The 17,258-nt window shown below is 36.3% G+C and overlaps 2 protein-coding genes across 3 annotated transcripts in view; one reads left to right on the forward strand and one right to left on the reverse strand.

The window, feature by feature from the left end:
* The window catches only part of LOC120416772 (inositol-pentakisphosphate 2-kinase), a 321,616-nt gene that overhangs the window by 197,889 nt on the left and 106,469 nt on the right, over positions 1-17,258 (forward strand). The window lies entirely within an intron of this gene.
* Positions 10,943-17,258, reverse strand: part of LOC120430668 (trissin receptor-like) — a 429,039-nt gene continuing 422,723 nt past the window's right edge. The window contains exons 6-7 of the mRNA XM_052708000.1: positions 11,323-11,520; positions 10,943-11,146 (exon numbers count right to left, since the gene is read on the reverse strand). Coding sequence (XP_052563960.1) covers positions 10,958-11,146; positions 11,323-11,520 — 387 coding nt within the window. The 3' untranslated portion in view covers positions 10,943-10,957. The remainder of the gene's footprint in view (positions 11,147-11,322; positions 11,521-17,258) is intronic.

The following is a 17,258-nucleotide window of genomic DNA, read 5'->3' on the forward strand; positions in this document are numbered from 1 at the left end:
TTGGGTCAAGATTTATTGTATTGTTTTGCGTGGATTTTCCTTCCATTTTCCAGGGCATCAGTTTTATTTAGAAGTAAAGTTTTTAATTTTGAATCAAGAATTCAGTTTTACTTTTTTGGTAAAAGCTATGACTAGGGCTAGTGATTCTGGAAATCTGGTCAATACCGTGAAATGCCGCGAAATTCGAAAAATCACTTGAAAAATTGCTCCTCAGTATTTGATAATTTGATTTATTAACTGAAACCAGTCACAAGCCATTGGAACCAGTTACTAAAATAAATAAAAAATATTTCATGGTCAATCAAGATCTTATATTTTAAAGATATTTATCACTAAATATTTCTATCGGGGTAATTCTCCGCCAACTCACACAGCAGTTGCCCCGACCTCTCTTCGATTTGCGTGAAACTTTGTTCTTAGGGGTAACTTTTGTCCCTGATCACGATTCCGAGGTCCGTTTTTTGATATCTCGTGACGGAGGGGCGGTACGACCCCTTCCATTTTTGAACATGCGAAAAAGAGGTGTTTTTCAATCATTTGCAGCCTGAAACGGTGATGAGATAGAAATTTGGTGTCAAAGGAACTATTATTTAAAATTAGACGCCCGATTTGATGGCGTACTTAGAATTCCAAAAAAAACGTATTGTTCGTGGAAAAAAACACTAAAAAAAAACTCTGGCATTTTCCGTTACTGGACTGTAAAAATTTTTGGAACATGTCATTTTATGGGAAATTTAATGTTCTTTTCGAATCTACATTGACCCAAAAAGGTATTTTTTTCATTTATAACATAATTTTTCATTTTAAAATCTCGTGTTTTTTTTTCCTAACTTGGCAGGGTTATTTTTTAGAGTGTAACAATGTTCTACAAAGTTGTAGAACAGACAATTACAAAAATTTTGATATATAGATATAATGGGTTTGCTTAGAAACATCACGAGTTATCGCGATTTTACGGAAAAAAGTTTTTAAAAAGTTGGTCGTCATCAATCATGGCCGTTCATGGTCACCCGCGACAGACACGGACGACGAAACAAAGAGAAACGCAAAAAGTAACTTTTTCAAAACTTTTTTTTTCGTAAAATCGCGATAACTCGTGATGTTTATAAGCATACCCCTTATGTCTATATATCAAAATTTATGTAATTGTCTGCTCTACAACTTTGTAGATTATTGTTACACTCTAAAAAATAACCCTGCAAAGTTAGAAAAAACACAAAATTTTAAAATGAAAAATTATGTTATAAATGAAAAAAATACCTTTCTGGGTCAATGTAGATTCAAAATAACATTAAATTTCCCTTAAAATTACATGTTTGAAAAAATTTTATAGTCGAGTAACGGAAAATGGTAGGATTTTAAAACTTTGTTAGTGTTTTGTTCGATGAAAAATACGTTTTTTTCGGAATTCTGAGTACGCCATCAAATCGTGCGTCTAATTTTACATAAAAGTCCGTTTGACACCAAATTTCTATCTCATCACCGTTTCAGGCTGCAAATTATTGAAAAACACCTCTTTTTTCGCATGTTCAAAAATGGAAGGGGTCGTACCGCCCCTCCGTCACGAGATATCAAAAAACGGACCTCTGATTCGTGATCATGGACAAAAGTTACCCCTTTGGACGAAGTTTCACGCAAATCGAAGAGGGGTCGGGGCAACTTTTCCCGATTTCGTGTGAGTTGGTAGAGAAATACCCATCGAAATGCTGATTTTCACATATAAATGAACAGCGAAATGACCTTTGATTGCAACATGTAAAATATCGATGAAAAAGTTGCATTGTAAAACGTTAGGAAAATTCAAAATGTTTTGAATAGTTTTAGTAAAAATTAAGTCTTTTATTCAATATAAACAATAATGCACATTAATAAAAATTTCATTTAAAAAGTAGTTTTGATTGTTTAATTTTTTTTTTGTTATTATAATTAATACCAAATCCTGCAAAAACTGCCATAAATGGAACTTTGCCAAAACCAATTCGATAAAATCAAATATTCTAATTCTACTTTTGGTGCATTAAGGATGGTATTCGTTTGGAGAGACTATATTATACTATTTTGATATTGAATTTTTAAAGTCATTCAGATGTACAACTGGATAAAATTAGACTCATACAAAAATTGCAATTAATATTTTGTGCCACGGAGTAATATTTTGTTTTTTGAACTATTGATAATTCTCAAAGTATTTTTTTCTCTACACAATAAAACTAGAATTACATATTTTTGCATTTATTTCAAGCAGATTTTCCAGTACCGTGAAATTGCTGTGAAATTCCAATGTTTTGTAAATGGCATGCCGCGAAATTTTTTTTTGTGCCGTGAAAAATCTCTAGCCCTAGCTATGACTTGTATTGCATTTATCATTTTGATCTCTATGGGCTGAACATTTTTTTGTTTGTTTAATTGCATTAAATTGAAATTAAAATAAAGCCACATTTCATGAAACTTATTTGAATTAATATGAAATAATAGAAACGAAGTGCCTTTTAACTGTAGATATCACGATATCAGATACAAAAAGGCAAGTTGAATTATTGCCCACGTCCAAATTTTTGGTAAACAGACAAAATTTCAACGTGTGAATGGCTTTTGGGTCAAATTTGAAATTTTATTAAAAGATTTTTTCAACCAGAAAACTTTGTGTTGTTTAATATTATTTTAAGAAATATCATATTTCCATTCAAAAAGATTTTGTTTGTCTTAATTTAAGCCGTTGAATATATTTTCCAAAGTCTAGGTCAAACTCACCCTTGAAAATCAGTTCGGTACATTAGTGCAGGGCAGATTTTTTCTACAAAAAAAATTAAAATTTCAATCGTAATAGAAAATTTATCAGTCTTAAACAATTTGAATTACATTTTCCAACGGTGATGATCATTCTGAGTGTTTTAGGACTGTATTGACAATATTTTGAATATTAGTAAAATTTTAATGCACAGTTCCTACACCAAAAAAAACAGCAAAAATCGCAAAATAATATTTTTTTTTCATATTTCAAAATGTAATTGTGTTTTTATAACCCTTTTCATTCAAATATTTAAAAATTCAGATTGAAAATAAAATTTTAGTATTTTTTACCAACTAACATTTGATTTGAAAAAAAAAAGTGGGATAAATATCACTAAACGCAAGCATTGTTTTTTTCGAAAATTTCTCAAAATATCAAAAGTGTAAAATTATCACAAAATCCAATAGTTTTATTGACCAAACAATATTTTGTGACTTTATGCACTTCAGAGGGCTGATTCAGATTATGCGGACAGAATTATATGAGCAGTTCTCTACGAAATTGGTATTTTTTTATTAATTTTATTTTTTGTGTTCTTTTAATCCGGCTGAATCTTTTTTGGTGCCTTCGGTATGCCCAAAGCAGCCATTTTGCATCATTAGTTTGTCCATATAATTTTCCTTACAAATTTGGCAGATGTCCATAAAAAATTACATAAGAAAATTTAAAATTTGTATCATTTGAAGAAATTTTTTGATCGATTTCATGTCTTCGGCAAAGTTGTAGGTATGGATACGGACTCCACAGAAATAATTGATGCACGGTAATTTTTTTTGGCGATTTTTTATTTAACTTTTTGTCACTAAACACTATTTTTTTTTTCATTTTCTGATATGTTTTATAGAAATGCTATTCGCATAAATTTTACAACTTCATTTTTCGATGTAAATTGAATTTTATATCAAGAAGTACTTGTGTGAAATTTTGATAAAATGCATCGATTACAAGTTATAGCAATTTTTTAAAAAACAGTTGACTTGTGCCCACTTTTGATTTTTTTGTGAAAAGCTGAGGAAATTCTATTTTCGAAAAAAATATTTTCAAAACTTTTAAATCAAGACTAACATTACAAAAGAGCGTAATATTGAATGTTTGGCCCTTTTGAAATGTTTCACTTAAGCACTTTTTTATTGCAAATTCGATTTTACATCGAAAAATTAAGTTGAAAAATTTTTGCTACCAATATTTCGATTTTTTTAAAAAAACGGTACTGCTCCAAAAAATTATAACTCAATCAAAGATTTTTTGCACATTCTTAAAATTTCTGAAAAATTGGAAAAATTGGGACCTATCCATACCTACAACTTTGCCAAAGACACCAAATCAGTCAAAAAATTTCTTCAAAAGATACAGATTTTTTAATTTTCATTCATCATTTTTGTATGGACAGCTGCCAAATTTGTATAAAAAAAGGTGCAGGTGGTTATGTTCTACATGACCAATATGACAAAGAACTTTGTACAAAACTCTAAAAATCATGCTATTTTTATTTATATTTTTTAATTCTTTGCCTATTTATTTAATCCTGAATAATTAATTCTAATTAAATATATTCAATCAATGGCACCGGTAGAACCTTCCCTCAGGGCCATGGCTACTCCGGGTGTGGCCAATCCTGTCAAAATGGCAATTTTAATCACCAGTATCAAAAACCATGAATTTTGATACCCATATTGCCCAAAGTCATATGGTTCGATAAATGTCCCCCGGTAGAACCTTCCCTCAGGGCCATAGCCACTCCAGGTGTGGCCAATCCTGTCAAAATGGCCATTTTCATCACCAGTATCAAAAACCATGAATTTTGATACCCATATTGCCCCAAGTCGTATGGTTCGATAAATGTCCCCCCGGTAGAACCTTCCCTCAGGGCCATGGCCACTCCGGGTGTGGCCAATCCTGTCAAAATGGCCATTTTCATCACCAGTATCAAAAACCATGAATTTTGATACCCATATTGCCCCAAGTCGTATGGTTCGATAAATGTCCCCCCGGTAGAACCTTCCCTCAGGGCCATGACCACTCCGGGTGTGGCCAATCTTGTCAAAATGGCATTTTCATCACAAGTATCAAAAACCATGAATTTTGAAACCCATATTGCCCCAAGTCGTATGGTTCGATAAATGTCCCCCCGGTAGAACCTTCCCTCAGGGCCATGGCCACTCCGGGTGTTGCCAATCCTGTCAAAATGGCCATTTTCATTACCAGTATCAAAAACCATGAATTTTGATACCCATATTGCCCCAAGTCGTATGGTTCGATAAATGTCCCCCGGCAAAACCTTCCCTCAGGGCCATGGCCACTCCGGGTGTTGCCAATCCTGTCAAAATAACCATTTTCATTACCAGTATCAAAAACCATGAATTTTGATACCCATATTGCCCCAAGTCGTATGGTTCAATAAATGTCCCCCCGGTAGAACCTTCCCTCAGGGCCATGGCCACTCCGGGTGTGGCCAATCCTGTCAAAATGGCCATTTTCATCACCAGTATAAAAAACCATGAATTTTGATACCCATATTGCCCCAAGTCGTATGGTTTGATAAATGTCCCCCCGGTAGAACCTTCCCTCAGGGCCATGGCCACTCCGGGTGTGGCCAATATCCTACCAGTTTGGTCCCAACCCCATTGCATTGAATCATTCTGGTTTCCGAGTGACCATTCTAACAATGTTCTTTAGAACAGAATTCCTCCCAAGGTGGTGCACAACCTGTGTCTTTCAATGTGTGTATGTGTGTGTGAGCAATAAAATTACCACCGTCGATCCGTCTCTGACGGATTTTCGGTCAAAACTAACTGTTCAGAGGCTATCTGTTAGCTTATATAGTCCGCATGAAATGTGGCAACATGGTGCAAATTTTGCCTCGTCTCCTGCTTTCTTAGAACTGTCACGCGAGAATGTTGCACCATTGTTGCCACATTTCATGCGAACTATATAAGCTAACAGATAGCCTCTGAACAGTTAGTTTTGACCGAAAATCCGTCAGAGACGGATCGACGGTGGTAATTTTATTGCTCACACACACATACACACATTGAAAGACACAGGTTGTGCACCAACTTGGGAGGAATTCTGTTCTAAAGAACATTGTTAGAATGGTCACTCGGAAACCAGAGTGATTCAAGGCAATGGGGTTGGGACCAAACTGGTAGGATGTTGGCCACACCCGGAGTGGCCATGGCCTTGAGGGAAGGTTCTACCGGGGGGACATTTCGATGGTAACATTTCAAAAGGCATCATGTACATTTTGACACTTTCTGGGTTATTGCATATTCTGAAAGTACTCCTAATAAGCTACCTCTCCACCAAAAATGAGCAAAAGTTACTTCAGTAAAGTCTGTTTAATCATGATTTTAAATAAAGTAACATAAACAAAATCTCTGCCATCACCAGTGCCTGTTTATATAGCTCTGTCAACCTGTCAAACAAAAGACTACATGAACCTCGTGACGAAAAAAAAGCAACATGAACAAAGCGCCATGTACATTCGGCGAAGAAAAACGAATCATAACAAAGCACCCCCCTCAATGACAGCAGGGCGATATCGACGTTGGTGATTTCAAAAGGAGTTATGTTTGTTTTACTCAAATAAAATTACGGAAATGATGTTTTATTGAATTTGGATGATCAAGTATCAATAAAAGCAACGTTTTTCATCGTTTGTTATTATTAGAACATCTTATTTTGCTTTTATATTAAAATGGGAATTGAAAATGGGTGCTCATCATTCAAAGGCGTTTTTCTCAAAACGCATGGTTTGTACATGATGCTTTTTGAAATGTTGGCGTCGATTTATCGAACCATACGACTTGGGGCAATATAGGTATCAAAATTCATGGTTTTTGATACTGGTAATGAAAATGGCCATTTTGACAGGATTGGCCACACCCGGAGTGGCCATTGCACAGTGTTCGGGATGGCAAAATTAAGTGGAATAAATTGATAACTATTTTATTTGACGTCCTAGCCAAATGGTGTCTTCGGAAGAGTTGTTGTACTTGATAAGGGCTATCTTTTGAAGTTATTGACATACAGGGTGACGACCTTCCAGGGTGTCAACCATAATTAACTTTGTTGGATGACGTTGTAGGGCTTTGGTGTCTTGGGCAAAGTTGTAGAGGAGAAAAATTCATGAATGTTGGTCGAAGGCGCCAAATTTGGAGCTCTTAATCTACTCGAGATATACGCCAGTTTTGCAAAAATGGTCAAAAAAGCACTTTTTTGTGATAACTTAAAATGTTAGCGTTTTAGCGGCCTACTATGTTCTGAAGAGTTGTTTATGACATAAAATTACATATCTTTGCCGAAAACAGCAAAATGTTTTGAGCCTTTATTGAGGAGTTAGGGGAAATATACCCATTCTAATCACACTAAACCGTTCGACCAATTCTCATCACTGTTGCAGTTTTCCGCTATTAAATCAACATTTTCAGATGTATCAAAAATGGAGAGTTGCTTGCTCACTTGAGTTTGAGCTATTTATTACTTTGGAACAGTCAAAAACACTGTATGAAAGCTGTAATTCATGATCAAAGTGTTGATAGGCCGATAATAGAAATAGGCTGAGAAAGGGTATAGTTCCCCTATAACCATTTTTAAGTGATTTTGAGCCTATTTTCAAGTTGCAATGTTTTCAAAATGGCGCATTTTGGCGCAAAACCGAACAATGCACCTGAAAGTACACACTTTCAACTACATTTCCTGAAAATATCTCCTTGTATATATTTTTAGATATCTCAATTTGAATTTGCCGATTTTTAATCAATTTATTTATAAATGTTATTCGAAATCATAATGAATACATGGTGAAAATCGGTAAATTGAAAGGTAAATTGATCGATTTTTATGGAAATTACATTGTCTATGAAAAAATACGACAACCTTTCCAGAGTGACCACATATAAAAGGAAATACTTAATTTTAAATACGAACAATTATTTAAAATTTTCGCTTACATTATTTTTGGGAAAAACATGTATTTATTCATAATTTTAAAATGTGTATCATAATTTTAAGCATGAACAATGTTTTAATGCGGGCGTCAATAATTAGAGTTCACGTGCGGTGATACGACCGCAAGATAATGGTCGCATGACAGCCGCAAGACAACCGCAGAACAAATTTTTGGCTGTTGTCAAAGGTTGCCTGGAGTTTTGAGCTGACTTTTTGGAAAATATTGAAAACAAACCAAGTTGACAGCCAAATCAACCAGAATTTCAGTTCAACTTGCTGATTTTTACACTGCGGTAATAAGGCGGCAATAATCTCCTGTCACTCACAGCGAAGGAGAAACGTGATTTTATCTCGCAATAAGCAATATTAAAATCGATCAATTTACCCTTTCAATTTACCGATTATTACCACGTTTCAATAAGATTTCGCTTAAAAATTATAAATAAATTGATAAATACCGTCAAATTCAAATTAAGATACAGTGGACTCTCTCGTTGTCGATATTGAAGGGACCGTCGAGAGCAGGAGTTATGAAATTACAGAACAAAAAATCAAAGCAATCTATTTGAAGGGACTGAAAAATTTATTGACAGCTGGAGTAATATTGATATCAAGAAGATCGACAACGAGAGAGTCCACTGTATCTCTAAATCGACACCGATAGACACGGAGATATTTTCAGAAAATGTAGTTGAAAGTGTGTACTTTCATGTGCATTGTTCGGTTTTGCGCCAAAATTCGCCATTTCGAAAACATTGCAACTTAAAAATATGCTCAAAATCACTTACAAATGGTTATCACTCCTCAATAAAGGCTCACAACATTTTGCTGTCTTGGGCAAAGATGTGCAATTTTATGTCATAAACAACTCTTCAGAACATAGTAGGCCGCTAAAATGCTAACATTTTAAGTTATCCCAAAAAAATGTTATTTTTACCATTTTTGCAAAAATGACGTAGTAGATTAAGAGCTACAAATTTGGCGCCTTTGACAAACTTTCATGAAATTTTCTCCTCTACAACTTTGCGCAATACACCAAAGCCCTACAACGTCATCCAACAGAGTTAGTTTTTGGTTGACACCCTGGAAGGTCGTCACCCTGTATGTCAATAACTTTAAAAAATAGCCCTTATCAAGTACAACAACTCTTCCGAAGACACCATTTGGCTAGGAGGTCAAATAAAGGAGTAATCAATTTATTCAAATGCTCTGAGGGAAGGTTTTACCGGGGGGATATTTATCGAACCATATAAATTGGGGCAATATGGGTATCAAAATTCATGGTTTTTGATACTGGTAATGAAAATGGACATTTTGGCAGGATTGGCTTCAACCGAAGTGGCCATGGCCCTGGGGAAGGTTCTACCGGGGACATTTATCGAACCATACGACTTGGGACGGTACCAAAAACCATGAATTTTGATACCCATATTGTCCCAAGTCGTATGGTTCGATAAATGGGACGGTACCAAAAACCATGAATTTTGATACCCATATTGTCCCAAGTCGTATGGTTCGATAAATGTCCCCCCCGGTAGAACCTTCCCTCAGGGCCATGGCCATTCCGAGTGTGGCCAATCTTGTCAAAATGGCCATTTTCATCACCAGTATCAAAAACCATGAATTTTGATACCCATATTGCCCCAAGTCGTATGGTTCGATAAATGTCCCCCCGGTAGAACCTTCCCTCAGGGCCATGGCCACTCCGGGTGTGGCCAATCCTGTCAAAATGGCCATTTTCATCACCAGTATCAAAAACCATGAATTTTGATACCCATATTGCCCCAAGTCGTATGGTTCGATAAATGTCCCCCCGGTAGAACCTTCCCTCAGGGCCATGGCCACTCCGGGTGTGGCCAATCCTGTCAAAATGGCCATTTTCATCACCAGTATCAAAAACCATGAATTTTGATACCCATATTGCCCCAAGTCGTATGGTTCGATAAACGTCCCCCCGGTAGAACCTTCCCTCAGGGCCATGGCCACTCCGGGTGTGGCCAATCCTGTCAAAATGGCCATTTTCATCACCAGTATCAAAAACCATGAATTTTGATACCTATATTGCCCCAAGTCGTATGGTTCGATAAATGTCCCCCCCGGTAGAACCTTCCCTCAGGGCCATGGCCACTCCGGGTGTGGCCAATCCTATCAAAATGGCCATTTTCATCACCAGTATCAAAAACCATGAATTTTGACACCCATATTGCCCCAAGTCGTATGGTTCGATAAATGTCCCCCCGGTAGAACCTTCCCTCAGGGCCATGGCCACTCCGGGTGTGGCCAATATCCTACCAGTTTGGTCCCAACCCCATTGCATTGAATCATTCTGGTTTCCGAGTGACCATTCTAACAATGTTCTTTAGAACAGAATTCCTCCCAAGGTGGTGCACAACCTGTGTCTTTCAATGTGTGTATGTGTGTGTGAGCAATAAAATTACCACCGTCGATCCGTCTCTGACGGATTTTCGGTCAAAACTAACTGTTCAGAGGCTATCTGTTAGCTTATATAGTCCGCATGAAATGTGGCAACATGGTGCAAATTTTGCCTCGTCTCCTGCTTTCTTGGAACTGTCACGCGAGAATGTTGCACCATTGTTGCCACACTTCATTCGTTGCTGACCCCTTCCGCAGTACCAAGCATGCAACATTTTCGTAACGCGCGACATTTTTCGTTTTTCTGGATTGACACCTCACCAGAATAGAGCCCTTAGGACAAAGTTCTTTGTCAAAATCTATAGACAAACTAATGATGCAAGCCTCTTTGGGCATACCGAAGGCACCAAAAAATTTCAGCCGGACAAAAAATAAATTTAATAAAAAAAGACTGATTTTGTAAAGAACTGCTACATTTAGAAAATTATGAAATTTTGAGTATTTACTTGAAAAGATACGGTATTTCGTGAAAATATTAGTTTTCAAATGGAAAAGATTGATTATGATATCATTTTTTTCTAATTTTTCAGGTGGCATTCAAAATTAACCTAACTGACAAAATGAATCTACATTGTCTTAGTAGTTTTCCCATTTGTGATAAATTGAAATAGATTGTTATTGCTAATCGAATTGATTTTCTTCCTCATGAACTGGAAACAATGTCCTCTATCTTAAAAGCCAACGTCTGCCAAAAAGGAGCTAAAATCGATCCCATTATCAGGTTATCTCCTAAACTATCGATTAGCAAAACTTCAAACTTGTACCTGTTATCCCTTTCCGCACTCATCTTCCCACCCTACAGTTCCTCACCTGACTCTCCGTGACGCCGACGGCGCGCTTCTCGTACTTGCTGCTCGGCTTCCGGTGGAAGTTGTTCGAGTAGCTGGACGAGGTCGTGTTCTGGAGCGCGATGTGGCGCTCCAACCCCCGCGAGCTCTTCCACAGTGCGATCGCTATCCGGCTGTACAGAATCTGCAACGAGACCAGACGAACATGTCAATTTGGGATTTTTTTTACGTAGAAAGTCGTTTCAACGAAAATATTCTTTTAACTTGGTCGCTGGTTTTGAACAAAAACATATAAAGTTTCGGTGAAACAACTTTTCGCTGAAACGACCGTTCCTCAAAAAGCCACCGTCGCCAACTTACGGTCATGACCAGCAGTGGCAGCAGGTACAGTAAGGCAAAGTTGATGATGTCGAACAGCTCCGAGTTGAACGCCTTCCGGTTCACGATGCAGATGGTCTCGAGCTGGTCGTCGCCGAGGTTGTTCGTAATCGTCCGGACGAAGATAAACTTTGGCACCGAGTAGACGGCCGACGTGATCCAGACGGCCACGATGACCAGCTGTGAAAGGGAGAAGGAGGAGGAGAAATTGAGCCTGAGTGAAATGGATACAACTTCTAAGCAGAGGGTAGTGTGCAGCGGCACTTCCGGCAAGCGGTACGCTCTGCACCAGTTATGTGCAGAGATATCTGAACGTAGAAAAACATGTCGAGATGGCAAAATTTTACCTCTTTCCTGATGTTCCTCCACCTCCGTCAAATTGTTTTTTTAGCGCCCGGAGGAGAAATAAAATACCGACAATTGCTGAAAAGTTTTCCCATCGAACGTTCGATCAATATTGTTGTGGGCGGACAAACGGATGCAATGACAATATCCTGTTGTTTGGAAACATCAGATTTTTCAATACACTTTTTTTTTATAAATTATGGAAGCATTATCTGTCCGTGCACATTTTAATGTTGACGTTAGCATTTCGTCGCCATCGTGGTAACTTGCAAGTTACGACATGTCGTACGTGCATTTTGGGCCAAATTGAGTTAAAAACGCCATTTTGTGCAGCTCACAATGCCTCATCTTTTGACCTTCACAGATCCCCAAAATTCGATTTCAATCCTGAGACATTTGATGAAAACAAAAAAATCTCCGTGCATTTTTGTCACTTTACATATGAAAGTAGTTTCAATCTTGTCGTGCTATCTTGTCACTCCATGAAAATTGATGTAAGTGCGACAAAAGGCCAAAGGGATTTCAGGCCAGGAAAGTCAGGATGCGTTTGTCGCACGTACAAGCTAGACTACCGTAAACATTTGTAATTATAACTCGGGACTCCAGCAACCAACTTCAACCAAACTTTGGGACAATGCACAGAATGGTGAGCCAAACAAAACGTGTTTGTTATTGTTTACATTGCGTGCTCTCGTTTTTGAATATTCAAGGTCAAACATTAAAACGCGTTTTTCTCGGAACGTCAAAATGGCGGGTGCGACAAGATAGCACGACGACGTCGATGTTTAGTTTACACTCGAAGTCAGAAGTATTCCTCAAAAGGGTACTTTCAATCCTCGAAAAGGATACTTTCTATCCTTTTTTAAAGTTCACCCGGCGTTACCCTTTTAATAGGGTATGTCAAATTCAGTACATTTTCGATACCCTTTTAAAGGGTGACGACGGGTGAACTTGAAAAAAGGATACTTTTTACTTTGAGTGTATGTTTGTTTTGATAGTAGAGCAATTCTCTACGAAATCGGTATTTTTTTAGAATTTTAATTTTTGTATTTTTTAATTCGACTGAAACTTTTTTGGTGCCTGGTATGCCCAAAGAAGCCATTTTGCATCATTAGTTTGTCCATATAATTTTCCATACAAAAACGATGTATGAATATTCAAAAATCTGTATCTTTCCCAAGTAACAATCTACGTTTTAATTCACTCTGGAAGTATATTTCATGAGTCTCTGGAAAGATTCGAGCAAAAAACCGCTGTTCGGCCAGGGGGCCGACTCAGAAAACTGCGGACGACCCACCATTACTTTTCAGGTTCCAGGATCCCATCGATGCAGCAGCGGACAACTCCAGCGGACGGTAAGTAGAGACGGACCAGACTTCCAGGTAAGTAAAACTCAAGGGTTTCAGGTGCTCCGAGAGAGGCATCTTGCCTTCTCGGAGGTTGGATTAGAAGAGATCGTTTATTTTCACTTTTGCTTACAGGTTAATTATCACAGATTGAATTCGTAACAAATAACAATACTGCCCTACGTTGTGTTTGTTTTGTGTGGAGTGACAATGAGTTATTCACCACATTGCTTTGGCGAGGGGTGCTTTGTTTACTTAGAATTACACCGTGGAACACTAGAGACGTTAGGGTTCCAACAACCGCTTTATCCTGAAAGCAGCAATAAAGAAGAGTTAAAGCAGCATTAAGTGTAAAATGGTCTATTTTAGGAGGTTGTCGAGAGCGTATTTCAGGAGAGTTTTAGAACCAAACAGTATTGCTGTTGATTTTTAACGGTTTCTCCAGATACTCTCAAGAGATCTAGTAGAACTTATTCTAAAGCTAATCAAATTTATAGCTTTAATGATGATGTCTTGGTAGCTGCAATAAAACATATATTAAACTTGTGTATTCTTGATTAGGATAAATTATATTTTATGAAGAAAATATGGGTGCAAGATTAATTTTATTAAATCCAACTTTTCTTTGAAACTTTACATGGCAAATGGTTAACTTTATTCGGTGATTATAATATAATAATTATATGAATAAGTGCTTAATTATCGATTCAATCATAATGAGAAAATCCATGCCATTAAAATTACACCTATCAATTTCTAGAGATACCTCGAAAAAGTAGACACCGAATACAATATTCTATCAGAATAACTCTCATTTTTTCATAAAATTGAAGCAAACTTTTCTTGTATAGCTGTAAACACCGTCATGGCGTCCATATAGGTCGCTATTTTTTCATTTAAACATGGCGAAATTCTTTAAATCTATTTGTTCTTACTGAAAGCTATTAGAAAAACATCTTTTCTGGAGATACTCTTGATCAAGAATAACGTTTCTTGAAAAGCTCTTGTTTAAGATTAAGCAAGGGGTTCTAGACTGAAGTGAGCTTTGATATAGTTTTAATCTAGAGTAAAATGCACAATACTGCGACCGTAGCGCATGCAAGTTTTAGCCCACTGGAGATAGATCCAAAAAACATGTGTTGACACATTTTCGTCATTTTCGTGAATTACGAATAGCGAGTTTTCGTCATATTTGAATAAAACTAGGGTTACGTTCAATTCACCGTTTTTATTTATTAATATTTATTTACAACAACTGAAAAGAATACTTGTCACTTTTTTTCACTTGATGATTCGGAACCGTCTTCCAATTTTCATGCCGGAAGCTCAGAAAGAAGCACAACACTAACTTGTTTGATCACCTCACGAATCTAAATTTGACACAATTTAATCACATCACAATTAAGAAAGCAGTTTAATCTTTTTGCTCAACAAATTAAATAAAAGAGCTTGCCCGGCACATTGGAAACGTCCGATCTTCTTGCTGCTAAAAGTAGACTGAGTTTGACATTTGAAAGGTCAAGACAAAAAGATTTCGAATAAAGCTTTCCCTAAACAACTTGGATTTAATACTGATTTGGTGAAGTCAATTTGTTCTGGGAATATCTTCTTCAAGATAACTGTAAGTAAATTAAAAATAGATCAATAAAACTTTGCTCCATGTTCTTCAAGAACTTTTCAAGATTTTTCCAAGATATTTCCAGAACAGTATTTTGCTAAGCCCAAAAAGACTTGATAAAAGCTTTTATAAAAGCAAGAAGCTTTTTTCAAATGTTTTATAAAAACTGATAAAACTTAGGAGCATTTGGATTGTTACTTCAAATTTGAAGGTATTTCCTGATCGATTTGGTGTCTTCGGCAATGTTGTAGGTATGGATAGGGACTATACTGAAAAAAATGATACGCAGTCAAAAATAGTGATTTTTAATTATTTTTTTTTGTCACTAAAAGTTGATTTGCAAATAACACTTTTTTTTATTTATTGATATGTTTTAGGGAGCATCATCTGAAAACTTTTCAGAAATTTCCAGGTAGTGCAAAATCATTTTGAATGAGTTATGAATTTTTGAATCAATACTGATTTTTTCAAAAAATCAAAATATTGATCGCCAATTTTTTTACTTCATTTTTCGATGTAAAATCAAATTTGCAATCAAACAGTACTTTAGTGAAATTTTGATAAAGTGCACCGTTTTCAAGTTGAAGCCATTTTTAGGTAACTTTTTTTGCAAATTAAGTTTTAGTCACAAAAAGTGAAATTAAAAATCACCATTTTTTTACCGTGTATTATTTCTTTCAGTGTAGTCCTTATCCATACCTACAACTTTGCCAAAAACACCAATGCAATCAAAAATTCCTTCCAAAGATATAGATTTTTGAATTTTCATATATCATTTTTGTATGGAAAATTATATGGACTAACTAATGATGCAAAATGGCTTCTTTGGGCATACCGGAGGCACCAAAGAAGTTGAGCCGGGTAAAAAAAAATCAAAAATTTAAAAATAATAAAATAGACCGATTTCGTAGAGAACTGCTCATTAACTTTTAGCAAATTTAGATCATGTAATGAAATTGCATTTTTTTTAAATTGCAGAAAAACTCGAATTTCTATGGTATTGCAAAAATGAACAACAGTTATTCAAAAGTTAGATGAAGAGAGGCTCCAAAACGTTCAGTTTAAACATCTTAAGCTCTCAACTGAAGTAATAAATGGCATTTTTTGTAGTGAGCACACATGTGTCTTTTGAAAGTAATATTGTTATTATGCTACGGTTCGACAAATTGAATGTAAAATTTATGATCTCACCAAATCTACATTCCGAGATTCAGTATCCCCAAAAGTTTAATCAATATCTGCCTTGACTATCGTAAATCTAGCTAAAATTCAATTACTTTTCCCAGAATCACTTCCGGCTTTTCCTGCCCACTTTCAACCCCACTTTCCCTCTCAGCGGCGACATCCTGCCCGCCAAAGTGATGTCATCTGATGTAGGTCATTTCACTTCAAAAAAAGGACACCAGTGGCCCACCGGAGGATTAAATGCTCCTTGATAGCGGACCACACAGCAGCCAACGCCAAGAAGAGGCGGCTTAGTATTAAAGATTTTAGAGGATCGGATAATTTTGGCCTGGGGCCACCACTTCTTGGAAGCTGAGATTTAATTAGGCAAAATTTTCGCTGCCTTCGTTGAGCCTCTTAACGATGGTTCAGAAAACGAAATTTAGTGTCTCAAGTTGGGAAAAAGGAAAATGTATCGTGATTTTTTTTTCGTATTTCGAACGATTTTTAAAATATATTTTGCCAGATGAAAAAATGATTCAGCATGAATTCATCAAACAAAGTTGTTTCCTCAGTAGAAAAGATAATCAAATTAGAAGAGACCCAACGAAAGTAAGCAAATTCAGTCCAAAAGAATTACCATTTTGATGAGCTCGGTCTCCACTAACGGCAGACAAGGATTGACGGCTTCTCTCAGGAGTTGAAATTCTGTCTGTAAATTTAGTGAATTCTGGTCGTTCTGACTCATCCTTAAATGTTAGTCTTTGCCCATTCTCCTAACAATGAATTTATGGATGATGTCCTGAACAACCGAAGGGTGGAATAGTGCGCCCTTTAATTATAATTTATGGGGTGCCCATTACGGGGAGCTGAAAATTATGTTTGCACTATCTAATTTATTCAAAACCAGAGCATAATAATTTTGAAGAAACATAAATTAAGTGTTGTTGTAAAATGAGCTTTAGGTTAATCCAATTGGTGAGTAATAACCTGAGATTACTGAAAAATCTTGATCTTTCTCAAACATCACGAGCATTCAAACCGTTTCCATTAAAACTGGAAAACTACTCACTATAACTGGCAGACAAACTTTCAATGGTTTCACCAACTTGGTGCATTCTACAATGAAAACTGTCACGCTCTACATTTCCACAAGCAAACTATTTAACTTTACAGCACAGTCAATGTTATCCTTCCTTGTGCTTCCAACCAGGCAGGCAAGACAAAGTTAGAACTTTTTCCTCGTCAGATAATTTCCACCGGGAAATTCTGCGAAAGAGCACACGTTCTCAGTGTGTTTAATTGCTGCTGTTTGACATGACTCAAAACCGAGAACATTAAAGTAAATGTATATAAAAAGAAATTTCAAACCAAAAACAACTAAAGATTTTACAATTAATAAAACAAAATTAAGATTTTAAACTTAACCGTATTCTAGAAAGAAT

This window comes from Culex pipiens, chromosome 2 (genome assembly GCF_016801865.2).
Source record: "Culex pipiens pallens isolate TS chromosome 2, TS_CPP_V2, whole genome shotgun sequence".
Taxonomy (NCBI): domain Eukaryota; kingdom Metazoa; phylum Arthropoda; class Insecta; order Diptera; family Culicidae; genus Culex; species Culex pipiens.